General features: G+C 42.9%; 1 protein-coding gene across 1 annotated transcript; it reads left to right on the top strand.

The window, feature by feature from the left end:
- Nucleotides 1–725: 725 nt before the first annotated feature.
- On the top strand, nt 726–23270 carry WDR4 (WD repeat domain 4). Its single transcript, XM_035545909.2, has 11 exons — nt 726–880; nt 1785–1847; nt 4350–4496; nt 6647–6803; nt 7568–7680; nt 10142–10202; nt 11542–11640; nt 17530–17594; nt 18993–19176; nt 20062–20131; nt 22121–23270. The coding sequence occupies exons 1-11, from the start codon at nt 741–743 to the stop codon at nt 22297–22299; spliced, it is 1278 nt and encodes a 425-aa protein (XP_035401802.1). The 5' UTR covers nt 726–740; the 3' UTR covers nt 22300–23270.
- Nucleotides 23271–27643: the final 4373 nt, after the last annotated feature.

Raw genomic sequence — 27643 nt, 5'->3', positions numbered from 1 at the left:
AATGTCTGAAGTTCAAAACCACACCTCAATTTAAAAAAGAAAAAGAAAAAGAAGTATGCTGCTACACTCATTTCCATCAAGCTTCTGGCACCTTGCAAAGCTTGTCTATGTTAGGACAAACATAACAATAACTCTTCAAGCCTGGTCAAGCATGACAGCAGCTAACATATTAAGGGGAAGGTAGCCAGGAAGGGCTGTGAGAGTTCCTAAGCTCTTGCTGCCTATTTAGGGTTATTTATCTATAACCCAAGGTCCTTGCACTTCCAGCGGGGACAGCCCCAGAGGCAGCTAACCGTGCAAGCCCCAGCGGGCAGGCAGATCCCCCTGAGCCCGCATGGGCCCGGCGTAGGGCTGCCTTGCGGTTTTAAGGCCGGGACGAGGGTCTGGGGCCGCGGGGGGTGTCTTACTGGTGTCCGCCGGCGTCCCAGAGCCCGCCGGCCGGGTGCACAGCGCCGCCGAGGAGGGCGCCCATCGGGGCGTCGGGGGCTCCAGCCGCAGCGCCTGCAAAACAGCGGCCAGCACAGCGCTCACCCCGGGGCCGGCGGAGGGCCCCGGGGGTTAGGAAGGGGACGGGGAAAAACGGGCTGGCCCCGGAGGCTCCGCCAGCGCCGCCCGTGGAGCTCACCTGGCGGGCGGCCGCCCGTCCGCAACGCATCAGCGAGGGAGCCGCCATCTTGCGGCGCGCCCTCTGCCCGCCCGGCTGGGCGTCATCGCCCCGCGCCCGCCCGCACGTGGCGGCCATGGCGGGCGGCGGCCGAGATGGCGGCGGGGGAAGGCGGGGAGCCGGCACCGGGCCCGGCCCGGCCGTGGCGCTCCGCGGGCCGCTCATGGCCGCCGCGGGGGGCAGCCGGCTGCTGGCGGCGCGGTACCGGGAGCACGGGTCAGTGCCCGCAGCGGTGGTGGGGTGCTCGCGTGGGGTGCGCGGGGGTAGCACAGGGAGCCATGGGTGCAAACTAAGAGGGTAGGGGTAGGTGTAGGTTAGATATTGGGAGGAAATTCCTCTCTGTGAGGGAGGTGAGGCGCTGGGACAGGCTGCCCAGAGAAGCTGTGGGTGCCCCATCCCTGGAGGTGCTCAAGGCCAGGCTGGATGGGGCTTTGGGCAGCCTGGTCTGGTGGGAGGTGTCCCCGCCCATGGCAGGGGATCGGATCCAGGTGGTCCTTAAGGTCCTTTCCAACCTGAGCTATTCTATGATTTCGTACTGAATGTTTTCCTGGGTGTGAGGGCCTTCATTCTGGGGATATTCAACTGGCAGCTGGGGTGAGATGGTAGAAGTGTGCAGGAGGCTCTCTGTGTTTGCTTGTGCCTGCTGGTCAGTTCCTGTAAGGATTCCTGCACCCTTTTAGACGTTTCATGTATTCATTCTCAACTACTGAAATAACATCTTTAAACTTTTATCCCTTAAAGTTGTTTGTTTGTTTGTTTTTGGCATGATTAGGCAGCCATCAGATGTGTGTCCCCTGTCCATAAACATCTGGATAAATGCTAGTGGCAAATATGTATGACCTCACAAAGTATGTGCAACTTACTCTGAAAGAAAAGGGTTACTTTGCCAAAAGGTGATAGTTTCTTCTTGCCGTGTGTGTGCAATGCAAAGTTTTAAACTTCCTTCGCTCTTTTAGCACTTGGGAAGCACATTTGCTGGAGTTAGTTCCTTGAGGTAGGGGTCAGTTGGGCATATAACTATAAAATACTAAAAGGTTCCAAAACAGTTGACACTTAATGGTTAAACTTAGGTTTGTTTTATTTCCAGTGATTTTAGTCTCTTGGTTTTTTTTATTTGCAGGGACGATAATCTCTTCGTGTATGATTGCACCAATGTGGAAAAGAAGGCCTTAGAAAACAAACGGTGAGAAAATAAGTGTAAATGATCCGGTGTTTTCCTAGATGGTGCATCTGTTCCTGAGGTTATGTTGCAGTGAAGATAATAAAACAAAGCCGTGGGATGACTCCTTGAACAAGTGATGGCCAGGTGGTCTTTGCTATCCCTGATGGATGTACATAGATACACATATTTGTGGTTAATTCAAGAGGGGAGACTGTATACATGTTCATTTTTGTTTTAGAGAAACACCAATAGTGTAGTCAATGATTTTGTGTGACTTTTGTTAGTCAAGACAATGCTTACAATGCTGCATCTTTTGTTAGACCATCTAAGGCAGGAAAAAAAGAAACAAAAAACAGTACACAATCTTCCTTCAAGTCTGTTCTCTAGGTCATAAGGTTTCAAAAAATGAAGAGGTCTTTTTCTTAGTTTAAATCCAACCACTGGACATTGTTAGTCCTGTAGGCAGTTTTCTTGTTTTTTGCTAAACTTGTATCAAGATCTGGTGGGGTGAACCATAACGCTTTTTAAAGCAGAGAACAATGTAGGCTTAGGACTTGAAACAGTTTCCTTCTTCTCAGCCTTTTTCTTTCCCACCATGGGGACGAAAGAAACATAAAACTTGCATCCCAGTTACAAAAAGCCATTAAATATTTCAAGAACGCTGGAACTATTAAAAAGTTACTGTCTGTAAACATCCACTTTGCTTGAATTCTGTGTTCTGAAGAATTTTCATGGGTTGATGGAACCTGGTGTGGTGGACTGTGCACTGTCCAGAGACAAACAATCTGGAAAGCAGGATTCCTGTCTTAATTTGGATGCAGCGATGTGCTGTGTCTTGTCTGTACTAATTGGTATGAGTGGAGGGCAAGTCCTCACATGGTGATACTGGTTCCAAGTGTAGTCACTGTTGCTGTCAGGTCTATGCGCTGTCCTGTATTGCAAAGTGGAGACATCTTTGAAAGAATGTAGGTATAAATGTAGTCCTGGATGCTTACATTCCATCCTCTTTAGTTTAGAAGAATGGTTTATCTTACTTGTAGCAGCTTTTATTTACGTTATAAAACTGTATAGAGAGGCTGTGCTGTTTAAAACACTAGCTAATTGTCTTCAGCTGGTGCTCATATTCTGTGGTGTTCAGTAGTGATACCAAACCTGGAAGGAGCAACAGATGTGCTTAAGGGAGGGCTCTTCTTCTGAGGGATCTCAGCACCTTGGGAAACAGGCTGTCAGGAACCTCATAAGGTTTAGCAAAGGCAAATGCAAAATTGTGTACCTCGGCTGGACTAACCCCAGGCAGGGGAGCAAGATAAGGGTTGTCTGGGTAGAAAGCAGTTTTGCAGAAGGGGATTTGTGGGTTCTGGTGGTCACCAAGTTGGACATAAGTTGTCAGCATGCTATGGCAGCAAAGGGAGCCAACTGCACACCAGGCTGTTTTAGGAGCAGTGCACCTTGTAAGGCCACTGGAAATCATTCTTCTTGTCTCTGTCATTTGTGAGACCTGGAGTTCCATGTCCAGTGTTGGGCCCTGGGGAATAAGATAGGCATGGATGAGCTGGAGCTAGTCCAGCAGCGGGCCACCAAGATAGTTGGGGCCTGAAGCATCTGGTGTGTGAGGATAGACTGAGAGAACGGGTGTTGTTCAACCTGGAGAAGAAAATGCTAAGGGGAAAGTTTGTTGCTGTCTATAGCAGTGGAGCAGAGGATATAAAGAAGACAGATAAGGTTGTTGTATCTGCGCAGAAGGTCAGGATGAGACCTATGAGGAAAGCTTTTTCAACATGGGAGTACTTAAATGTGTTAACACAATACAGAGAGGTTGTGGAGTCTCCATTCTTAGAGATATTTGAGATTTGACTGCATGGGACCTGAGCAACCTGCTCTAATTTGACCTAATGGCAGTAGAGGGTTGGATTAGGTGGTCTCTGGAGATCTCTTCTGAACCTAATTATTTGTTATTTGTGTGAAGTTGTGCCTCTGTGAGTCATCTTGTAAAATCTTCAGCTATGGCTTCCAAAAGTTTTTTTTTCTTTCTGTGAGCTTCAGTAAGTTGTAAATTAGGCTGTCATGTATCTGTTGGCATTGTAACAGAAGTGGAGGTGCAGTGCATCCCTGGAGGTGTTCAGGGCCAGGTTGGATGGGGCTTGGTCAAACTGATCTAGTGGGTATCATCCCTGCTTATGGCAGGGGGTTGGAACTGGGTATCTTTAAGGTTCCTTCCAACCCAAGCCGTTCTAAGATTCTGTGAAGCACAGCTTTCTTTAAAAAAACAAAACAAACAAACAAACAAACAAAAAAAACAAACAAAAAAACCTTACTGCTGGCCCCTAAGGTGCGAACACAATCCCTGTACCTTTGCATTAATGTTCAAGTTGGCTTAACATTTTAAGCTCAAATACAACTTTAAGCATTGTACTTTGTTCTTCATATTCCTTCATGCTGGTAGTGTAAGAAAAACCTTTTCTGAAGGATTTCAGTAACCGTGTTTCAGGTTGTGAACTCGTTTTCTCCCCTTCTCTCTATTAGACAGGATGGACAACCAACAGATAAAGGAAGCGATGACATCCTAGCTTTTGCCTTCTCTTCATCAGGAGATTATTTTGTCTTGACAGATGACAACAAACGTCTGATTCTGTTTCGTACTAAGCCTTCCTGGGAATGTATTAGCATCAGGTAAGGAAGCAGGATGTTGCTTGTCTCTTCATAATGGGGCTATGGCTGATTAAATTAGAATTATGAAATAGCAGTACTTGGGATGCATGAATTTGCTATTGATAAGCTTCCTTTCCTCCCCACCCTTTGTATTTAAGCATATTTAATGATCTTGGGAGTTTGTATTGTTGGCCGGGAAAAGGATAATCTGTTCTTTATTCCAGAAGACAGCATTTGCATCTTTAAGAACTGAAACTTTACTCGCTCCTAGTGAATGCTGCGGTTGGGTCTTTAAGAGTGATACTGAGCAGTTCAGTGAATGCACTGTCTGGTTCTGTTGATTTGGAGCAGAAGACATTTTGGGGAGTTTGTGAACTCAAAAGCATATTTTTAGAGCAACTGCAAACTTCCTTCTGTAAGTGTAGTTCTCTTGAGGAAACTGTCTGTGGCTGTCCACCAGAGGTCCTCCAGTTACAAGTTTTTCATTGCTGCTTGTAATGATCCTCTGTTTAAAAAAAAAAAAAAAAGAAGTACCATGACATGAAGGAGTTCCTGAGAAGGTAAGTCAGCATGCGAGGTCTCTGCTTCTGGTGATCTTGATGAAGGCGAGGCCCTGGTTGCAATATAAAATGGGGTCTTACTCAGGTTGCTTGTGTGTGTAGGGTACATGACAGACCTTTGGTGGCTTAACCAGCGTTGTAGTGAGTAATCACTGGCAAAACCAGAAATGACAAGTTCTGTTCACTGTGCATTCTTTTCCCTGCTGCCCTGCCCTGTTATTCCTGCCTGTAAGATGCCATTGGATAATTGTTTGACATTTTTATTTTCTGCTAGAGAGTCAACTAGAATCACAGATGGATTTTTTGGGAACGTTGCTACCTCCTGTTAGGAAACTGGGAATACAGGAAAAAGGGTCTCTTTGTGGGGAAAAAAAGAATGCCAAAATTCACCTATGTAACTTGTGGTAATTTTATGGCAGGCTGTATTAAAGGTTTCACGCAGTGCTAGCTCTCCTAATAAGCTTGTTTCAGACAACGGGAACTTTTGGATCTGTCTGTAAGGTCAAAGGCAGTACAGCTAAACTTGGAATTAGACTTCTTGTTAGCAAGGTGTCCTATTTTGACACTGTGCTGCCGGAGCCTGCAATGTGTTAGCAGGCATTCGTGTCCTATACATTTTCCCATTGTTATGGTACTCCTTTACACAGTCACTAAAAAATACTAGAATTTATATCTGTCTACCTGAAATGCAGTTTGTTGCTCTTTTGCCATCAGAGGTCACTAAATTTCAGAGCAGGTGAATAGAAATGGCCGTTCTCTATGATCCCCATAATTGGCAGTCATATATCAATGCTTTCAGGACATGAAGAGGTTTGGAAAAGAGGTGTTTTGAAAACGAAAGAATAATAGTAATAAAAACAGCTATTAATTTGCAGAAACTTTCTTGAGAGTAATTGTGATTAAACCTATTATAAAACTTGTTTTCTGACCTGTGTGGTCCTTAAATTTATCTGAAAAGCTGGTAGAAAAACATTACCTGCTACACTACTACTGGAACAATAAAATGCTGGATGATGATGTGGGAAAGTCAAAGTTCCAGTTCAGGGAGAAGACACCCTGAGACTGTATCTCTCTGACTGTGTGATTGCATGTGAGGAGGAAGAGTCTGTAAAGCTCCCAGAGGACTTTGTTTTATAGTACAAAGTGGCAGCTGGAGCCTCGCTGCAGTTTTTACCTGTGTTGCTGCAAAATAGTTGTACTAGGAGACCTCCTACCTGGCTTTCTCTTTTCCACATGTTTAGGTTGTATTTTTATTAGAGAGAACACAAGAAAGTCTACCAGGCTTTCTTTAAAGCGCTGGCAGGCTGCCTAGTCAAATGCTCCACTGAGAAAGTAGCAAGCAAAATGCAAACAAGCAGCTTTAATGCTTCACCTTTTTTCTCCCACCTTTCAAGTGTTTTCTATCGTATAGTTTATTGATCCAAGAAGTCTCAAAAGTGCTGTTTGCCTCTGCATACCTTACTGTAACATTATCCTCATTGCTGCTGCTTTGAGGATGTGGCATCTGATAGGTTTTCGTCTAGTCTGTCTCAATCTGTTTAGCTGGGTCTGAATCCAAACTTGCTGAAGTTCCCATGCAGAGCTGTTCAAACTGTGCCATTTTTCTTTCAGGTCTGTGAATCGGAGATGCACATCCGTCGTTATTACAGCTGCTGAGGATAAAATTCTGGTTGCAGACAAATCTGGTGATGTCTATTCTTACTCAATAACAGAGCCACAAGCAGAAGGCAAACTTGAACTGGGGCACTTGTCTATGCTACTGGGTGTGGTAAGCGTGTACCTCCATGTAGTTGCTGTACAAACCTGCATTGCATTCCCAGTTAGAGTAAAATAGTTCAGTTGGAAGGGACTTAAAAAAAAAAAAAAAAAAGTCAAGTCCAGCTACCTGACCACTTCAGGGCTAAAACTTGCATTCAAGTTCTTTCATTGCTGCTTTGTCCCAACTTTGGGTGGTGGTGTGGTGTTTGTTTGTTTTTGGTTTTTTCTTCTTCAAGAGTTTCTACTTGCTTTAGGTATAAATGACATACATGGTTTGGATTTCTTCTTGATGAGTTTGTGTCTGGATGCTAATTTTTGGAAAGGAAGCAAGCATATGGGTTGTCTATTCTGGGAGTGTGACTGTTCAAAAATTCTTGGTGTTACAGCCACAGAAGACTTGGAGATGGAATGCATATGGCAATTCACCCAGACTGTCATGTCAGTTGAGCTCTTCAGTGTGATAACTTTCTAACTTTTGAAGATACAGTGGGACTTCTGCTGTAGTGCTGGAGCTCAGAGGCTTTCACGGGACTCGCTAGTCTGTGCTGCTCGTCTTAGCGAGCAAGAAAGTTGCTGTCATTAGACTTAACGCTCTCTTGATGTCATCAAGATTTATGCTTCCATTGTAGGTGGAAATGTATGGCTTAACGCTTGCACCCGCAATTCAGAGTCAAGAAAAACAGATAATCTACTGCTTCTCTCTTCTGGTTAGGAAAAAGTGTGTTTAAACAAACGTTGAACTGCTGGGTACTGAAACTCTCCTTTTACCAACAGGCACTGAGCCCTGACGACCGCTATATCTTAACTGCGGATAGAGATGAGAAGATCAGAGTGAGTTTGACTAAAGCTCCTTATAACATTGTATCCTACTGCTTGGGACACAAAGAGTAAGTTCACTGTGTGCAGTTTGTCAGTGTGCCTCAATAGATTAAGTGCCCAAATCATATCAAACATCAGGTCTGGGTTACAAAGACTCCAGAGCTTGGGGGTTGTTAGCTCAAGGCAGTCTTAGTCATAAGAAGTGAGAAGCTTTGTGGTCTGAACAGCCACTAATCTAATGGCAACTTGATGCAGAGTGCAGAGATCAGAGTTGGAGTGAAAAAATCCAAACAAATAACAACAGCACTCTTCCTGTCTGGACATCAGACTACAGTGAGCTAGGGGCTATAAAATGGTCCCGTAAAATAAATTCCAGGAATCACGTTTTTTAACGTAGTTTCCTAGTCTTTCTAGCAGCTGAGAAAAGGAGTGTGGTGTTTTTCTTGAGACTGTGATGTTGCTGTGGGCAAGAACGTTTCTACATATAGAAGGATATATAGAAGATGTCATAGGGGATATTACTGTAAAACTTCATGTTGCCACGGTGTCTAATAAAACGCAGGGATCCCTCTGTACAAAAAGAAAGTCAGAAAGGATGCTCTTTCCCTTCCCTTCCTTTCTTCTTCCTCCTGAAGTGAAGGTCCTTTTAGTTACGGTGATCTGAACAGGGGAAGGGGGCAAGGCAACCTGCTACCTACACTGACATGATTCGGGTGCGCTCTGACCTGCTAGGAGACCAATAAGGGGTGTCTGCTAGCTGGTATGTCATTACTAGCCTACAGGAGGGACTGTGCTTTCCCTTTTCTTCTCAGTAGCTCTCCCATGAAGAAGATGGCAAATAGACTTAAAAAGGCCCTGTACATTTTACTTCTTAAAATGTTTGTCAGTTGCGCTATTTTCAAAGTCTCTTGAGTTTGCCTTCCTTCTCTATATAGTTTTGTGGGCTTTTGAAGTTTTTTTTGTTGTTGAGGGGTCGTGCAGTATTTTTGTCTTGTCTACTGCTAAATTTTGAAGTCCACGGCAATGGGGAAGCAAAGAAGACATGACTCTGCATAGGGCACAGAACACATTTAATTCTCCTTGTCTGGCTGCTGACTTACTTGGGGATAACAGCACCCTTCCAGGCATGTTCTTCCATAAGATGATGCAACATGGTGTAGTCAACTTGCTATACCAGGAACAAGAGTTAGACAGTGTGACTGGGGGACTTGAGATACGGGTAACAACCTATCTTAACTTACCCAGCAAGGTGTTTTAGTAGAGCACTTTGGACACAGACTAACTTGGGGTACCAGTCTGATTTTAATAACATCATTTGGTAGTCTAAGCTGGGTAGAGCTGGCATGGTATAAAAGCAACAGACTGCTCATGTTAAAGGGCTAAGTAGTCTTTGATCAGGTAGGTTTCTATAGCATATTTACGCAGCCATGTCTGATCTTTCCACCTACTGCGTACACAGTTGTGCTTTATAATGAATAGGACTTGATACCCAGAAGGACGTTTTTATACTGGGACTATCGTGTCCATGCAGGGAGTTCATTGGTGGCCCCACAGTGGAAAGGCACTTAGCGTAAATTGCTTGATATACATTTAAAAAATCAATCTTTAAAAAGGGAATGAATAAAAAAAGGATTACATAAATCATCTGTCGCTCCAGTCTTGTTTCGCAGTTCTGGATTTTCTTAGTTTGGTGGGGTGCGTGGTGATTCTTGTTGAATCTGTTATGCCTCCATGCACTGCTATTGCTGCTTTGTCATGGAAGTTTATCATTACAGTGACCAAATCTCTTCTTGTGTGGTTTTTTTTTTTCTGTTTTTTAATGGCCTTAAAGTTACACCTTTTTTCAAAAGCAAGACAGTCCCACTCGGGTACTGTTCTGCTCAGGGCACTGCATTTTATGTTGCTGAGCTCTAAGATAATAATAAGCTCCAGAAGTTGAGGTCCTTGTTACTCAGCACAGACAAGTGAATGTAGACATAGCAATATTACATACTTCTGAAAAACAAGCTTTCTGTCTGAATGTAGACACTGGTGGTAAATTGCCAAATGCTTGTTTTAAAAATTTTGTAAAAAATTGTTTTTGATTATTCTCCAACTATGATGGGAGAGAGGTGGTAGCTGAAAGCTGAGTCATCACTGTTGAAGTGTTTTAAAAGCATCTGTTGATTTGTGGTTTTAATCTACATCATGAATTGAGGAAGGGGAACCATGCTATCCGAGTAAATCTGTCTGCCTTGGCATTTTCTTTGTCTAAATATGAATGTTTTCATTTGGGAAGGAGTCAGTAGAATGCTCCGAGTGCAGGTGGGGAAAATAATTCTTTTGTTAAGTGGATCAGTAGTTTGTATAGTGTATATACTGTACTAGGTACTGTAGACATACTTTTTCCTTCTCTTAAATGGCTCATATGCAGAACCTGTCTTTTATTAGAAGATTCTTTTTAAAATCAGTATTTTTTCTCATTGTATGTGTTTAAAGACCCCAGAGTGTCATGCAAGAGAGCTCATCATTTGACTTCTTTCCCTTTAGGTTTGTAAGCAGAATATTAGTAGTACCCAACTATCCTGATCTGCTGTTGTCTGCTTCTGGGGTACGTATTGCAATTTCTTCCAAAAAATATTTTTCTTGGAAGTTTAGACTTTAAAACCATTGTCTGCATGTGTTTTCCCCCAAGTCCCCTGGTACACTCAGTATAATTTCTCATGGCTTCCAGCTTGCCTTCTCTCCCTCTCCTTTCCTTTCTTAGCTTTCTTTTCAGTGTTTAGTCATTCTATTGCTAGAGCATAAAAGCCATTTACAATGTTTATAGTGAAGCTGGCTTCTTATTAGGATCTTCAGGATGGAGAAATTGCCAAGTCCTCGCTATTTCTTCATCATTAACTCTTGCTTTGGAGCACAGACAAATTCTAATCATTGGACTGTTTAAACAACTTTGAGGCAAATGAATATTATGCCAGCCTGCCATGATAATGAGTGTCTTAAGAATTAATGGCCTTAGAATCCAAGCTTTTTTTTTTTTTTTTAGAGGTTTTGAGAAAACTGTTCCCTCTTCTCTCTCCCACTTGCTTTCCCCTGTGAGACTTGTTCTGAAGTATGTCCTCATCGTATTTCTAGTGCATGTTGTGTAGAGATTGCAGTGCAGTACTACACAATGCTTGAATGACAACTGAAGAAGTGAGTGTTTTCACCCCCGTCAATCCCTTTCTTAAATTGATGGGATCCTGCTGTCATGCCAGACCTGTAGAGGTTTGAGCAACCTGTAGTGAGTAGATGGAGTTGATCTAAAAGAAGGGAAACAATAGTCTTTGTATGCCAGACTACCGAAACTACGTAGGAGGAAAGCAATGTTTTCTGTGAAGATTGTAGTAATTCTTAGCATTTGGTTTCAGCCACTGCTCTTGCTTCACTAGAGCTCTTGTCTCTTGTTCCTCTCATCCTTCTCTAAGCAACTGTACTGTTATTGCTGTGTCTCTATTTCATTCTTAGTAAGTTCTCTGGAAGAAACAGTCATTGAAGAGAGGTGTTTAGCTTCTCTCCAGGAGGTTACTAAATCAAATGAGAATTTGGGTGATAACAAGAGTAGGGGTGGAGAAGGGCAACCAGAAAGAATTGCTGCTAAAATGTTGATCACTATATTGCTGTGCTATTTGTGCTATAGGAGACAGACTTGAAATGTACTCTTGCAGCTACACAATTTCCACTTCAAAGAGAAAATTAAAGTTAGCACGATTGAATAATTTAGAATTGAGGGGGAAAATTATGTTAATTAAAATGCTTTATCTGCAGCTTGAGGTCTTAACTAAGTGACTATTTAGCAACTCCTGTGAGAAGCTCTTCAGGGAAATAGGGTTTAGCTGTAGGCCACAAGTGGCCACTCTTTGCCTGAGGAACTGCTGGTAATCAACTTGTGTTCGCTTCAATCTGCCCAGGATGGCACTCTGAGACTTTGGCACTATAAAAGCGGGGAAGAAGTCTACTGCTGTCATCTAAGCAGTGTCTGTGGGCCTGATGCAACCAAAACAGACCAGGTACGGCTGTGTGATAAGCTGTGAGTGTGTAAATGCTTTTGCTGTTCTCTGGATCCTTGTGACTCCCAAAAGCATTTGTCGCATTTCTTAGGAGTGCCTCGTTTCTGTCAGTGGGTTTGGAAGTTACGTAAGACCTAGAAACTGTTATAATAGCCTGGGATTTGGGGGAAGGAAGAAAGTCCCTGACATTCATTCTTGTCTTCCATGCATTTCTAAAAATGCTAAACAGTGACTAAAAGCAGCTGTTCATAATTCTTACAAAATAGAAGTTCTGCAAACCAAAACAAACCTTCACTTAATAATTTTTCAGAAAACACAAATTCCTTAATCTCTTAGCCAGAAAATATCCTGTAACACTGGAAAAATCTAAAAAATTAACCCGTTTTTAAAATGTTTAAATTGCAACTTGAGCAACATTTTACATTCTCTCTGAGCAAAAAGAAGCTTTGTAATGTTTGTAGTCAGTTACCTGAAATGTTACTATCTGGGGGGATCAAGCTGCTAGGATTGTTGTTTTGGATTGTTCTGAAGCTGGACAGTGTCCAAAACAAAAATGTATGAGTCACAGGTGAAAATTGAATACCCCAGGAGCAATGCTTCTTCTGCAGCCTGCTCGGGCTGCTGATGCGGCGCACATCCGATGTGAGCAGAGGTTCCAGCAGTGCTTGACCTGTTAGTTCTGTTACCTCTTGTCACGTGAAACAGCATGACAAATTGGCAGTGAAATGCACTTGTTCTTGTCCCTCACACGTACGTTATATTAAGCCAGGTACTAATCCGTGGAGTTATTTAAGGGTTGTTTGTCTTACCATTCATCCTTCTGGGTGTTTTGTTGTTTGTTTGTTTTAAATGTGAATCTCTAACAATCTTTGTCTTTGAAGACCAGGGTTGTCTCCTTGTTGTTAGGTGAATGGGAAGCCTGTCACCATGTATGGCTGTTGAGGCCAAAACGCTGCAGAATTCATATCCAGGCTGAAATGTCATTGAACAGTTGTGTCTTTCTTCCCTAGCATTTTGCTGTTGTTTCGGTTAGTTGAAGTCTGTTGTGCTGTGCAGACAGGAATCAGTAGGGATCTCTCAGATGTTCTTTGCTGTTCACATAGGTCTGGCCTGATCTTGTTAGTGGGATTCCCAGTTACTGAACTGGGAGCATGACACATGGAAGAACCACATTCCTTGTGACAGACCTAACAACTCAAGTTTTCTGAGCAAAAGACATCAGCAGGGTTGTTTTTGTGTTGGAATAATAACATGCAACTTTCATTTCTATTTGTACATAAGCCCTGAGGGCAGCCACTTGCATCACAGCATGCAAAGCTTAGATACTGGAACACGTGTTTTTTGCTCTTGAGTCCCTTTCAGCAGGAGTTCGTGATAATACCTATACGGACAATTTAACCTGCTCTTGAACTTGAAAAACATACTTAAAAGCAACTTCTGCCCATATGCATGGGGTCTTTGGCTCATTTCAACTTGAATGTAGTGTTTGAAATAGATTTTTTTTTTTTGAAGTAGCTACTGCCATTTTTTTTTTCACTAGCAAAAATTGGGTGCAATAAATGAGGTCACAAGACCAGCTAGCTGCTATCCTTGCGTAGTCTGGGTGCAGGAGGATTTGAGGTAGTAGGGGAGAATTAAGATTGAGGTCTATAAAATTACTTTGCCATGCGTAGCCTTCTGGAAGTGTCTCAGAGTTTCAAAGCCAAAATGTTCTAACATTTGTGGTCAAAGTAGCTAATGCGAGTGCATTATCTGATAGCCATTGAATCTATGCCCGCAGTAATGTTGTAAGGCATTTATTTTCAGGGTAAGATTTTTATTTTTTTTTTTAATACTTTGCCTTACAGCTTTATTGGATCATTGAGGACTAGTAAGTGACGTGCTGTGAGGAAAGGAGTCATTATTGTTTTTAATGTGACTAGATGCTTAGACTGGCCTAGCGCTTAGTAAGATAGCTTGCATGTAAATTAACAGTGCTTAGGATCACCGAAGCATTTAAGATTTGAAAAGACCTTCAGGATGGTCAAGTCCAACTGTCGACCTGACCTACCGAGTCCCATCGCTAAACCATGCCCTTTAGTGCCACCTCTGATCTTACACTGAACCCTAACTACATTGCTTACAGATAAGTTTATCCAAATGTAATACAAACTACCAAATGTTACAGGAAAGAACTTGATACTGCTTGCAAGAGTGGATTTAAAAGAAAAGAAGCTCCAACTCTAGTTTTTTGAAGGCTTCTGAACATAGTTCAGTAATATTTGCCTTGTCTATACCTCCTTCTATAGGAAGCTCTTCATATGCTGATGGAGTCTCTTAGTAGAAAGTTGGGATGCTCGTTTTTTGTTTGAGCTGTCTGTTCAGCTGCTCCCAGTGTGAGTAAACAGTGACCAAAAGGGAATACACACAAACTGTGGGTTAATAAATATAACGCATCAGTTAATCAACTGTATTTCTGCAGTGTTTTACAGTTCTTCTCCCCATTTCATGCATTATGTGTCTTCTAATTGTGGTCTTGGAAGCCTTGTGCTGACCTATTCCTTGAATCTGCATAATTCTGCTTGCTACCGGTTCTTACAGGCATTTTAAAATGTCTCCCCGTAAACATGGTGCAAATCTAGTTATGGGTGCAGAAGGCTCAGTTGGCTTGACCCAGTTGGTATATACGTGCAAGAGGCAGTCTTCCGGTGATTACAGATAGATAAATGACATCTCAGCCTTCATGCTGTGGGTTGCCGCCTCCATGCTGTGTTGCTGCACTTTTCAATATGTACTCCTGTCAGACCAGCTATACTGTTTTAAGCCTGCGTGGTGATCATTATTTAATGCACCATATGAAATATCTAATAATCGGCAGGGTGGCTTCCTGGAAAGATTGTCCAAATAGTAATTTTTCGTAGAGATTGCTTCTGTCTTGATGGCCAGCCAGACCAAAGGAGAAAGGAAGCTTGTGTTTTGCTGGCATTGTAGTGCTAGAAATGCCAGAGAAATTGGTGTCCAGCAGTGGTATTTAGCCCTACTGTGCATCCAGCTGTATCAAAGGGCAAGGATCATCATCACAACCTAGTGTGCTATTTATAGTCTGAATTTAAGGTAACAGACTCTTAAGTCAGCACTTTGTAGGTTGTAGCTGTCACACCGTCTGCTAATGACTCTGGCAGCTGAAGATTAGGTGGGGGTGTAATTGTTTTCTCCTTTCCTTCACATCACGTCTTTTTTTTTTTTTTGACCATCGATACCCACCATGAATGCACCGAAGCTTGAAACACAATACGAAGCATAATGATAATGGAATCAACAGTAACGGTGGGCCATATGAGTGCAGAAATGTGGGCTTATTTTGGTTGGCAGGTGATGAATATGTGTGTGTTTTGGGAATGGAGATGTGTTCTTGGGCAGTGCAGTGTTGGTTTCAGCTGATAGGTTGCAGACTCCCAGTTCATTTTCCCTCTAGAATGGGAGTAATTCTCTCATTCCATTGTACTGTATAAATATTATCCTGATTCAGAGCTTTCACCTCATTTGATCCTCTTGACAGCAAAAGCTTGTTTAAAGTCCAGAACGTGAATTGCACAACTCCACCCCAGTGCTCCAGTACATTACGTTTTCATAGGGTTACCTCTTCTCACAGGCGACATCAAAAGTTAATTTTAAGTTGTTGGTGGGCTGATAACACTGGCACAGAAATGCTGAATAAGTTAAGAGAGTATCAACTGAACATCTGTTTATCACAGGCTGTTTGGAGCTTTTATTTAAGTTAACTGATTTCATAGGCTTGTCCTTGAACAAGATACTATTCTGGGCCTCGCATTCAATTCACTGATTGTTAACTTACCATTAAAGAAGCATGGAAAGGAAAGAGCTTACTAAGATGTGTCTTTGTCCAGCTGTGAGTAACATTTGGTTCAAATCAAAGTCTCCTCCTCCCTCCCCCAGTGAGGGGTGGGGAGAGCTTCTGCATACTTTGCATTCACAGAACCTTTTGTCTCTCTGACAAAGCGTGAACTGTGTAGGTGGGCACTTCCTATCACTGCGCTGTCATGAGACAGGCAGAGAGAAGCATTGTTAGCAGAAATAAATATCTTTTTTTTGATTTTTTTAAATATCTTGGCTTATTTCCTTAAATGTCTAGAAAACCGGCTGGTGGTTTACAAAGGAGTTATCAGTTCCACTTTAAAGCTATGGTGTAAGTGGCTCCACGCTGCAGTAACTACATTTAGATGTGTTAGCTACGGTGAACCTTTCTGGTTCAGCCCACTCATCCTCATCCTACTCAGCGTTTGAAACTGCAAGCATTTTTTATATCTGTTATACAGGGGGTCCTGGGTCTCACCGCTAAATACGGAATAACAACTTTGTATTTCTGCAGTGGAGCAAGAAATTAGTCCCATCTGTTTACCAGAGCTTTGAAACGTACCATCCTTTTGATAATGGCTTTTAGAAAGTGGTCCTCTTCTGTCCAAACAAATGGTCGAGTATGTGAGTGAGAAGTATGTGCTGCTAGCAGTGTGCATGCTGCTGTTCTTGCTTTCCCCTACCTCCCCGCTAAAGATTGCGTCGCACAATGGATTTTTTTTCTCTTCTGCGCTGGAGATGCTCCATGTAACTCTGGTTTTCAGCTATAATTATGCCATTAATTAGCTTTCTTTCCTGCTGTTGGTTCATCTTGGAGTAGCTGTGTCGTGTACTGTTGACAAAAGAATTAGCTTCTTGTATTAAATTTGCCGAGTTGGATGTTTGGAGGCTATAGAGCTTGTTTGGCTTTCCTGGATTGATTGCAAAACTCTGAAGTCCCCTGAGGATTCCCGTACATCAGCTGGAAGCTCAAAGGGTAAAATTCAGCTTAAGTTGGTAAACTAGAGGCTCTGTCTAGTGACCAGTGTCACGTTAGGGAAGGAGGTGAAGGCTGTGTGGGAGGGAAAAGGGGTCTTGAGGACAAGACGATGCATTTTCCCTGAACTAGGGAGAATAACTCACTACTGCTCTAGTAAGAAGGTTTTATTAATCAGAAATGCTGGTGTTATTACAGTGTAAAAACATACTTGAGAACCAGCCTTTTTGCCTTTGCAGTCTCATCTTTCATGTTATATGGTAGATACTTTCAAAAAAGCACCCTAGGGCATCTTCTCGCAGATTCTGTGCTCATCTCGAGTTCTTAGTTCCCACTCAAGGAGCCCCAAATCAGTTGTTAGATATTTCAAGTGGTACGGTTTATCCAGCAGAGATACTGCCCTGGTTCTCTCCCAGATAAAACTATTTATCTTCTGAATAAATTAGGGTGTGGGTGTTTTGTTTTTTTTTTCTTTTGTGGGTGTTTTTCTTTTAATGAGGAAAGTGGCCAGAGGTAGTCTTGCCTTGTTCTTCAGAACATGTTTCATGTTTGGCAGTATGGCTTCACCCAGATGCAGGTTGAGAACAGGGGCAACCCAGCAAGGATTTTGGCAATGCATCACTATCTTCTCTTTTAACAAATGTAACAAATGTAATGTGTTTATAATCTTCAAGCTGCTAGTGTGATAGCCTGGCTAAGCAAACTTAATGCCCTTATTTATTTTTTATTTTTCCATTAACATTGCAGGGGAGAATTTTTAAGGGTGACATACTTTCCTTCATTGTCTTCTCTCTTGGTTTGTCTGTTGAGAGTAGCTCAATAAAACCTTTACATTTGGTCTCTGTTACGATGGCTGTGAATGTGGAAAGCTTCATTAAACAGCAAACACTGGTACACAAATATACTTGACTGCAGTTTAAATGTAGTTACGTTGCTTAACTTGCTGTAAGTTAAGATACGTGCTAAATTTTAAAGGGTAAGATGAAATTGAAAGTGAATTTTCTGCCTTTAAAACAGTCCTAATTTATAAGGATGTTTCTTTTTCTCTTCCTATTTAGAAATACACTGTGACAAGAATAGCCTACTGCTGTCAAGGAGGTTATGTTGCTGTTCTGTGTGACTGGTAAGAATAAAGGGAATACTGGCTAAAGTCATCACAGCTCCTGTAAAGGAGGGAACAGCTTTCCCTGCTGGATGGATACACTAACACTTCCCCAGACTGAAGTGTGTGGTACTGTTAATCTCTGAGTGTTATAGGCATGCCTGTGGCCTCAAGGAAACCTGAGAGTCCTTTTTGTGCTTGTCCTCTGCTTGAATGCAGAGGTGAGTACGAAGGTTACTTGGCATAGTTAAGTTTTGCGGAACTTGTGATGCCCTTCCCTCACAGGAGGGAACACGAGGTGAGGATGTGAGAGCCCTGCCTGGCACTCAGGATGTTCAAATGCATGTGTTTGCATGAGGAAAGCACTCAGGAGCCAGAGGGCCAAGCACTGAGGAACGTTGCAGTCCCACTGGCAGGGGAATACCTCGCAGGGATGGACAAAAAGCCTTTCCCTCTCTTTCCACAGCACCTTAATCCTGCCAAGAAAACTGCTCTCACTGACAAAAGCTTGCCAACAGGACAGAGGGAGATTGCCAAAGCTGCCCATACAGTGAAATCATCTGTCCCCTCAGTGAATTCGGTCTGTGCCAGGGTGAGAAGCCTCAGCTTCTCCCCATCACGTGCACTGCCAGGCTGAGCAGCTCCCTGCGTGGGCATCCAGACCTGTTCTGGAAGTGGAGGCCTTGTCAGCTATGGGCTATGCCTGTGCTAGTTCCCCCAGGGGCCATGCCGTGCTCTGTCAGGTTTTTATTTCCAGCTCCACTGCCCAGCATTTCTAAACAGTGTTGTCTTGTAGACCTTGTAAGCTGCCCATGAGGGAGCAGAGGTGTCCTGCCTGGCACACTGTAGACTTGTCCAGGGCAGATTAGGAAGCTCTGTATAAGGAGGCTGTGGCTGTTAGAGGAGTGAGTGCTGTCAGGAGAGGTGGAGGTGGGTGCCTTGCCAGTGCAGTGCTAGAATCCTGATTTTCAGCCACTTCAAGGTTTTGTGTCCCTCTCATTCCCTCCTCCTTTCCATGGTGTGTAATTCCTCTCTTGTTTTATTGTATACTGGTGCTCAGTTACATTCTCCTTCAAGTGAAGCCCTGTAGGCCAGTTGCGCTGGGATGAAACACTCCCCATGTAAATCCTGATTAAATTCCCTTTACTACCTTTTTTTTTTTCTAAAGAAGAGGCAGTATTGACTCCTTTTTCTTTGATATGACATTTGAAAATCCATTTGACATGTTAGGTATCCACAGCTTCTGCCTCTGACCATGTAAGCAAACTGCATTTGTAGTGTTATGGTATTTTTTGCAATTTCTAACGACTTTGCTTTAGCTCGGTTTGGAATTAGAGTGGGTGTTTGTAGTTTGCTGTACAAGTGATGGCAGTAGGTGGATTTGCTAATAATGGTAATTAATTTTTTTCCTCTCGAAAGTATTCCCACAGTCTACATCTTTCAGCTTGATGCCGTTGCCCAGCAGCTAGTTTACAGACAGCAAATCTCTTTGAAACATAAAGGCTGGGACATTGCATTTGAGGAAGCAGGAGATATCTGGATTTTGCAGGAAGATAGCGAAGCCCCTCTTCAGTTGTACAGACCGTGTGATGGACAGTGGAAGGTAGATACTTTTGTTACCCTAACACCATGGATGTTTTGTTTAGTCTTGACCTCGTAACAAAAACAGAGTGAACTATGTTCCATGAAAACTGAATGACGCATTTCTCTATTTCAGACTGAGTAAAAGTCTTAGATACCTCTCCTTCTACTTCTCTCACCTCTGTATAATTGCATTATACATAGCCATTGAGAGCTTGTTATCAGCCTCTTCTCCAGTAAAGCTAACATCTAGCATAGTAGGATGAAGCAGAGTGCTTGTCAGCCATTGCATTCAGTACTTTAAATCATTGCCTGTGCTCTCTGTGTGCTACGCTTGATTAAAAACACAAAACAAGAAAATCTCCTTGTGGTTTGATCGGTAATGGTTCCTGCACAGCCCTCTCAGTGCCTGCCTCTGAGAGATATTTTGGGGTTTGAGGCATCCTGGGATTTTTATTTTTTTTTTTTTCCCATAGAACAGGGAGTCAAAGTTGAGGGATGTGCTAACAAGTTCTCTCTAATAGCCTGTTAAATGACTGGGAGCTTCCTTGTTAATTTTTAAAGTCCCCAGCTAATTGTGTGTTGTAAGGTGGGCTTACATTACACTTCTAGGTAAGTTCTTTGACACTAGTGCGTTCCTTCTGGTATTCCTTATCCTCACAAATTAGTAAGTGAGAGTCCATTTTCTTTCTTTCAAGCTATACAGGGTCCCCAGGAAGAACAGGTGAACTCAGGACAAGTTTCTGTGGGGGTCCTGAAAAAAAGAAAAGGAGCCTAAGATTCTGGGGGGTTTCAACTCGCTGTCCTTTCACTGTGCTCATCTGTGGCATTTTTCAGTTGACTGTGATACTGCAAGTTCCTTGTTCATTATGCACAGAATATCATGCAGTGTTCCTTCTTTTCCCAGCCTGTAACTGATGATGAAGGATTACAGAGGATGTCAAAATATCTGCGTGACAACTGGACAGTGTTTGAAGGTGAGAAATTTGGCCTGAAGGTGTAAGAACTGCAATTTTAGGTCTAAAGCAAGATCAGAGTTGAAGTCCGTTCTCTTGAAGTTGCATAATCTTTCAGTTTTCCTTCCTCAGCTCCATCCCTCCATCTGGTGTGGAAATTAGTGTTGGTATTAAAGGGTGTTCAGGTTACTGTTCTCAAAAAATGGTGTAGATATTTATAGCATTAAAACTGTTCCACATAGACACCTTAGCATACGGTTGTACATAAACACCCTGTTACAGAGCTGCAGCAGTCTGTCTTACTGCTGTGATATTGGAAACTGTTGTTTGTTTTCTTGTCTCTTGCCTGAGCATGAAACTTTATTAGAAGTACAGTTGAGATAGTGAGATAATAGCTGCCATTAAGTTGGTTGTGCTTGGCCTTTGAAATCTAAAAGGAAGTCAAGTACCCTTTTGGAAGGGAGAGTGTTTGCATGTAGGTGTTGCCGACTTGATAGTTAGAGCCAGGCAGATTATTAAAAGTACAAGGGCTGAGTGAAAATGAGCAACAGAGAAGTAGTACGAGCAGACAGGGAGAGAGGTTCCCAGCATAATTTGGCAGTGTAGCAAATTACTGTGATACACGATAGCCTGCTGCAGCTGGGAGAGGAGGACTGCTCAAATGACAGGATCTATTATTGTTAATTAGTAAGGGGAGGCTCACATGATAACCACTTACTCCAGTGCGTAATTAGTGCTTGAGAAGGTAGTTACTTCTCTTAAAAGAGGTGATCATTATATTGCTTAAACCCAGTCTTCTTAATAACTCTGTAGCCTTCTTTTCACTTTCTGCAGACCAGTTTCATCTGATTGCTAACTGTGTAGGCTTTAAGACAACTAGGTCGGTCTGGAAGCAGATGTTGAACAATTTGACGCTGTGTTGGAACCGATCCCAGAAAAAGGTAGAACAAGATTTAGTGCAGATTGATCAAGTAGGGAGTATATCCATTTGAATGGATATCCAAAATGACAGCGTGCAATTCGTCCCAGGGCCAGAGGCCAGTCAATTGGTTACTGTGTGAGTGCAAGACCCTTGAAAGTAAAACCATGCACTTTGCCAAGTACCAGCGAGGGAGAGTCGGTATGTTTGTGTACCAAGACTCAAAGGTGTGCTGTATGTGCGTTACTGTGGAGTAGCACGCTTGCTTCAGGACCAAGCCATAGTAAATACTGGGTTTCCATGCTCATAAACAAGATTTTTTGGAAGTGAGGAAAGGTAAGAACACAAAGGGAAGCCAGAGGTAACTAGCTTTGTCAGATAGGTACTCTAACAAATTTTAGAAATATGGACCTAGCCAGCTAATCTCTTGCGGTATTATCTACAAAAAAACAATGTGAGTTTTTTTTCTTTTTCGGGGGGGGGATAATAGTTGCCTATTTAATCCTATAAGCTTACGGTCCTGGACATGCTGCGAAGAATGTTATGCTGGATTCACAAAACTGTAGCAAAATCGCGAGGGGTGAATGCTTAAAAAGTGTGTATGTATGCACTGTAGGACAGCACCGTTTGAAGTCTACTGCTTCAGGCTTATTTTAAGTTAGTGCTCTAGGAAAGAAGTCAGCTAAGGACAGTTGCATAGTAATTTAGGCCCTTTGCAGTGTTTAAGCGCGGGGGAAGAATGCCAACAGGATGTCTTAACAATAAGTTGCTACAGCAGTAGTTTTAAAAACAGCAGCCTCAAAGTTCTTCAAGTGTCCAAGAGAATTGTGTGCTTTCTTTGCTTGACAGTCATGTGCCTGCCTCTGTGGGCATTTTTCAGCTTAGTTGCGCTTGGCAATGTGAATTCAGGATGGATTCTTACCAAGTCAGACAGGGCTTACGTAGTGTAAATGCTGATGTTTAGTAGAGTGGATAGGACCACAGTAAATAAGTTGAAATACCACTGTCTAGAATTCCAGCACAGGAAATAATTGCTGAGACCATTAAGGAAATTAACACTTGTCTTGTGTTCCTGTTTTGCCCACTTGCAGGATTTGTTGGTGCAGAGAGCCACTACAGCAGTCTCTACAAAGCTTCATTTGATAACACGACCGTCTACCTACAGAGGAAAGAGGAAAGGTTGCAGCAGCAGAAAAAGAAAAGGCAGGATCTGCAACATGGTTCTAATGGACAAACAAAAAAGATCAAAATAGAAGAGCCATCGCTATAACACCACCTGTTGTTAGCTTGTAACTTCTGTCTTGACAAAAAGAACTCATCTGGCTGTAGACTTTTTTTTTAATGTAAAATGTAGAAGATTGGTTTAAACATACATTCAGATTCAGGTTTTCAGGAAGCCTGATATGACAATATCCTGCTTGCAGCAGATATTTTATATGTGTAAGCTTCTAACAGCATAAAAATGTCAGCAGTTCAGTCCTAGAAATCTCTAATGCATGCTATGTGAATATTGGAGATGGTTATTTTCCTTGAAACGGGATTTTCTTTTTGCCTACTGTGTTCAGGCTTGCATTTTCAGGTGGAAGTGCACAGATTAAAATTGACTTTTTAAAAAACTTTTTTTTTAAGGTCTGATAGTTAACATAACTAACATAGTATAACATAGTTAACATAACTAACATAGTATAACTGGCTATGGGGAAGGGAATACTGCAAAATTCTTGTTGTATATGAAAGGTTTTAGCTGAGGCTTAACTGTCTCTGTTTTTACCCCTTATCTTCACTTTACCTGGTAAAGCTTCTGCCTAGCTTCTAATCCAATGCTTCTTTATACAGGAAGGAGTGCAAAAACAGATTTTATACACTGGAAAGTTTAAAAAAAAAAAAAAAAAGTGTCAGTTAACTTTGTACTATTGGAAGATCCTTTTGTTGCAATATGATCCTAGTGCCTCTGTGAAACTTACTTGGGAGGCCTATGAGCAATACTTTGGAATGCATTCTGCTTCTTTGAACAAGTACTTTCATACTGCAATTAGCCAAGAAACACATCTTTTTGAAAAGTTAACCAGCAGGAGCCTTTTGGGGTCACTTGTTGCTCCTTCGACAGGCAGAAGATGCCATCTGTTAGATGAATGTGTATCATGTCTGTATGGAATATGATATATTTCAGCTGAGACTGTAAAACCAGATGTTGAAATCTGTACAATCCATTAAAAGTATTCAGAATTAGCCGAAGAATCATGAATGTTTCTCTAGGTCTCTTTATGTAGTTGTGACTTCTGGAGTATCTGGATGCTTTAGAATTTTGCAGTGAAATTCTAGTTATATTAACATATAAGGCATTGGTGGGATGTAGCTTGTTTTGAAAATATCAGCTTCTGGATAATGACGGCAGCTATTAAGACTTCGTAGTTCTTGTATCGATCTCATTTAGGAGGGGGCTCCGGGGAGAGCTGTTGGGGAAGCAATTAAGGAAACTCCAGAATGGGAGACAGTTGGTCAGGCCTGAAGCATCCTCTCTAAGAATCCCGACTGACCAAACGAGTCAGAGAAGCGCTGATTGCATCCCGGGGCGGGAGATCATTCATCGGGCAGTTTTTGGGAAACAAACTGAGAGATTTTCTGCGTAAGCAGGGCCTTCTCCAGTCAGCTTTAGGCAAAAATTAGTGTGTGCACGTGGTTCGTCTTACTGTCTGGGATGACTCTGTGGAAAATTAATAGTCCAATTTAAGAAGGTTGTCTAATGATTGCCTGAGGAGCTGTTTGACATCTGAGAGAACGGTAGCGCAGGGCCTGAGCCCCAGGGTGCAGCTTCGTGACTGCTCAGCTGAGGAGGCTGGTAGTGCACAGATTCAGTAGTATGACTTTACCAGTAATCCCACCAGTTGTGAACTAAACAGGACGGGAGGAAAAAGCTCCTCCTAGCTTTCCTGCTGGCTGCTGGTGAGGAAATGATTCTTCACCCATCAGAGTACCCGCGTGTGCAAAGCAAACTGCAACATTTCCTAACAAATTTGAGTCTTCGGCAGGGGTCTGTATTGGATTATTTCTGCATGTCACAAGGTAATGCTGTTTAAGGTAGTGGTGTGAGCCAAAGGCAGGTCTCTTGTGTGTCACCCAACCAGTATTTTAGCCGGGTCTGCTGAGATAATGAGGGCTGGTCCCAGGAACTGCTGTTTATGCTTGTTCCTGAGCACAGGAGAGTTACAGAGATGCCAGAGGCTGGGAGCATGCAGTGCTGACCTGCAGGGATGGGTAGGGCAGGTTGTGTGCTCTTCGTGACACATCCTGTTCACCACAGAGGTTTTTGCCCAACCCAACCTTCTCTTTAGCAGCTTTGATGGTGAGTATCATGAGTTCACATGCGTCAACAAAACTATTTACTTGTAGAAGAGGAAGATGTTTTGAGGAGAACACTTCGCTGCTTTCAGGGGGTTGGTTGCAGATCCTAGATGGGGAGTCAGCATGAATGTCCATGTTGCTACACTTCTAAAGGGTAAGAGACTTCCATGTTACCAATTCCTGTGCCTATGGGATATTTTCCCCAGGTGTTCTCCCAGCACAGGATTGAGCTCAGCAGTTTTCGCTGTCTGTGGGATACCCTTGTGATCCCCACCCTGCCTGCTGTCCTGGAAGAAACCTGAAATCTCTTCCAACACAAACTCTGACAGGTTGTGGTGTATGGAAGCAACACGAGATGAGACACCTGGCGGATGACTCAGAGCTTTTTTTCCCCGAGTTTGCTCTGTCCATTCCTATTCCATTCAATGTTTCCTTTTCTGCACGCAACAGTTCTTGACCTTAAGTTGTGAGCCTGTGAGTGTCTGTGGACTCTTTTGAAGGGGACTACAGAAATTGATTAGAGGAAGCAAGTTGTTGCTGGAAGGTCTAAATCCACAGAACTGTGCCTACGCCTCGAATGGAAAATGGTTAGATGCTTGTAAATATTAAAAAAAAAAATAGAAAATATAAAAATGCCACTGCTACAGTCCAAGGAGTCTTTAACAATACAGGTATGGAAAAAGAGTACTGACTTTTATTTCCTTAGCATTTTATACTGAAGCGTTTGTGTCTTCCCCCCCATTGCTGGGATTGTCATTGAAACCCTTTTAGCAACACGTTGAAGAGAGTGACCTTTTGTGTGTCCTAGCACAAAGGGATCCTAATTGAATGCAGCCAAGTAGCATCATTTAGAAAGGTCTTTTTTTTTTTAACAACAACAAAAAAAAGCATATTTACTCTGCAAATAAAAACAGCTATAAGTAAAAAGTTCATTTATTTTAAAAAGTGTAAATAAAATAAACCTAATTCCATACAGTTGCTTTGCATTGACTAATAAAAAGTTTCTGTTGATTTTTATACACTCCAAAGTCTGCTTCAGTTGTCTTTGCTATTTGCTAAAATATTTTTTACCAAGTGCCTTGACCTGAAAAGGAGAAGCCCTACAGGCTGGACGTACTGGTTGTTTCTGCTGCCACCAGTCCTGGTGAGGTGGTGTGAATGAGGCCAGGATGACTCAGTGGAGCCTGGTGCTTCGCAAATGAGAAAAAGCAGGCTGGACACAATTTGTCGATAGCTGTAGATGCAGAGATTGGAAAGAAAGAGGGCTAGGGAATTGAATGGGCTTAGATGCCAACAGCTCTTGGTCTCCAGTGTTTTTGTAGAGGTTATCATGCACCTCTGGACACTGAGGTTCTGGAAAGCCCTGCAAGAACTGAGGAGCTTAAGTAAAGGCTCTTCCAACCCTGAAAGTGGGTCATTGTTTGGTACCCCACATAAGTGCTTCTCTTACTCAGTGACCTCCTGCACATCCCCTTCCCTCTGTCAGGTCGAGGTCAGAGTAGAAATTATGTGGGAAAAACCTCTTGAGTTTCTGGAAGGCAAAGGAGCAGCCAGGGGCTAACCCAAGAGCTGCAAGCGGATGAAATATCTGTGCAGAGGGCAGGGAGAAGCAAGCAAAGGCCGTGGCTGGTGGCATGTTTGCACACACAAACCCCGTTTCAGTGCTGAGGGCCCTGAGCAGCAGTGTCATGGCTTTGGCTAGGGATGGGGACACCGTGTGTGGAGCAGCTCTACTGGGCATGCCGGACATTTGCATCTTGCCACGAGAGGTGGCTGCACAAATCTCGTGCGATGCCTAACATTGGAAGCCTGTGCTGTAACGCCACTATATCTCGCAGGCATTAGCAGCTAAAATCCATCAGAGCTCACCTCCAAATTGAGCTATCCCAACCAGGGGTGCCTCAGAGGCTGGACCACATCTGTGAACAACCATTAACGCGGATGAAGAATGGGTTGTGTGACACGATGCTTTGAGTTGAGGAAAGTTCATGGCATGAGCAACACGTTTCTTTTAACACTACTTATTTCTCCATTTTTTGTTAATAGGATTAATGGATGCATTTGCACGTGCATGAGGAAGATGTTCCTGGATGCAAAACCTGAACATCCAGGAGCGGCTGCCCCCATTTTCCCTTTGGTGCCTACACCTCGAGTCTCAATGACTTTCAGTAGGGTTTTACTGAAGTCAGGGGGACTGGTGTTTATGGGAAATGGAAGTTAGGTTTCCTTGGTTGTTTAATTCAGTTTTTAATTCAAGCAGTTCATGCTAGCTAGGTGGGTGTATTCGCTCCAGAGAATCATCATGAAGTAATTATGGTTGAAGCCAATGTGACACTAACACAGTCATGGAGCCTCCGTGCTTCTATTTCCATCGTGAGCTAGAGCTTTGCAGTTGAAGCTTTGTTTGCTTGTTCACTTGCCTGAGATCTGTTGTGTTTAGATCTACAGGCAGTATATAGTACCTCTGAGCATCGTCCATAGGGATACAAAGGAGAATTTAACAGTCTCATCTGGAATGGAAACTTCACCTTCTGACTCTGTCAGAACCATTTACGTATGTATAATATGTTGTAAGGAGACCTGAAGTTCTTCCTAACACAAAGCAAGGAGACCTTTACCCTGTATTGTATCTTGTTGTCAAACTTTGGCTTTAACTTCACTTGTATAAGGGAAGGGAACAAGATCCATTAAACATCCTGTGGCCCTCACCCCTCTGGACCAGGATGGGAGGAGAAGGGGACAGCCTAAACCCTGCGCGATGGCCAGAGAGCAGTCCAACAGCATCATTTCCTTAGAGCCTGCCCCTTCTGCTGCTGCCAAGTGGTGGAAGTAGCTCATGGTGTTCACTGCTGCATTGCCGCCCCTCTGCCATCCAACACTGCCATGAAAGTCATTCGAGTCTTGGGAGTCTGAATAAATGGGGAAATTCAGGGACGGTTAAACTCAGGGAGGCATACACTGATTTAAAAACAATTTTAAAAGGCTTCCTTGGGAGAGGGTAGTAGCCTGTGTTGGATTTTCCCTGCCTAGATGTTTGGAGATAAATGCAAAGTCTTGCAACTTCCAACTTTGCTAAAGTTTGTGATCTGGTGGGCTAGGCCTTAATGTTTGTATGCGTACTGCGCAAAACTGAAAGAGCTAGATGCCTGTCTCTGTAATTTAACATCCTCAAATAGCCTCAGCTCTCTCTTTCTTGTGTGTATTTTCCCACTAATATTTAGAATAATGTCCTTGAGTGTACATTACTCTTAAGTTCAGCGTATATTGAGCTA

This window comes from Cygnus atratus, chromosome 1, assembly GCF_013377495.2.
Source record: "Cygnus atratus isolate AKBS03 ecotype Queensland, Australia chromosome 1, CAtr_DNAZoo_HiC_assembly, whole genome shotgun sequence".
NCBI lineage: Eukaryota > Metazoa > Chordata > Aves > Anseriformes > Anatidae > Cygnus > Cygnus atratus.
Note: the sequence above shows the minus strand (reverse complement) of the source record. Positions and strands in the feature narration are given on the sequence as shown.

What these genes read in the sequence shown, in the direction of transcription:
- WDR4 (XM_035545909.2), top strand. Translation starts at nt 741, where the DNA reads ATGGCGGGCGGCGGCCGAGATGGCGGCGGGGGAAGGCGGGGAGCCGGC. An exon ending in GCGCGGTACCGGGAGCACGG is followed by an intron (nt 881 to 1,784) that starts GTCAGTGCCCGC and finishes TTTTATTTGCAG; the next exon opens with GGACGATAATCTCTTCGTGT. An exon ending in CGTGTGATGGACAGTGGAAG is followed by an intron (nt 19,177 to 20,061) that starts GTAGATACTTTT and finishes TTCTTTTCCCAG; the next exon opens with CCTGTAACTGATGATGAAGG.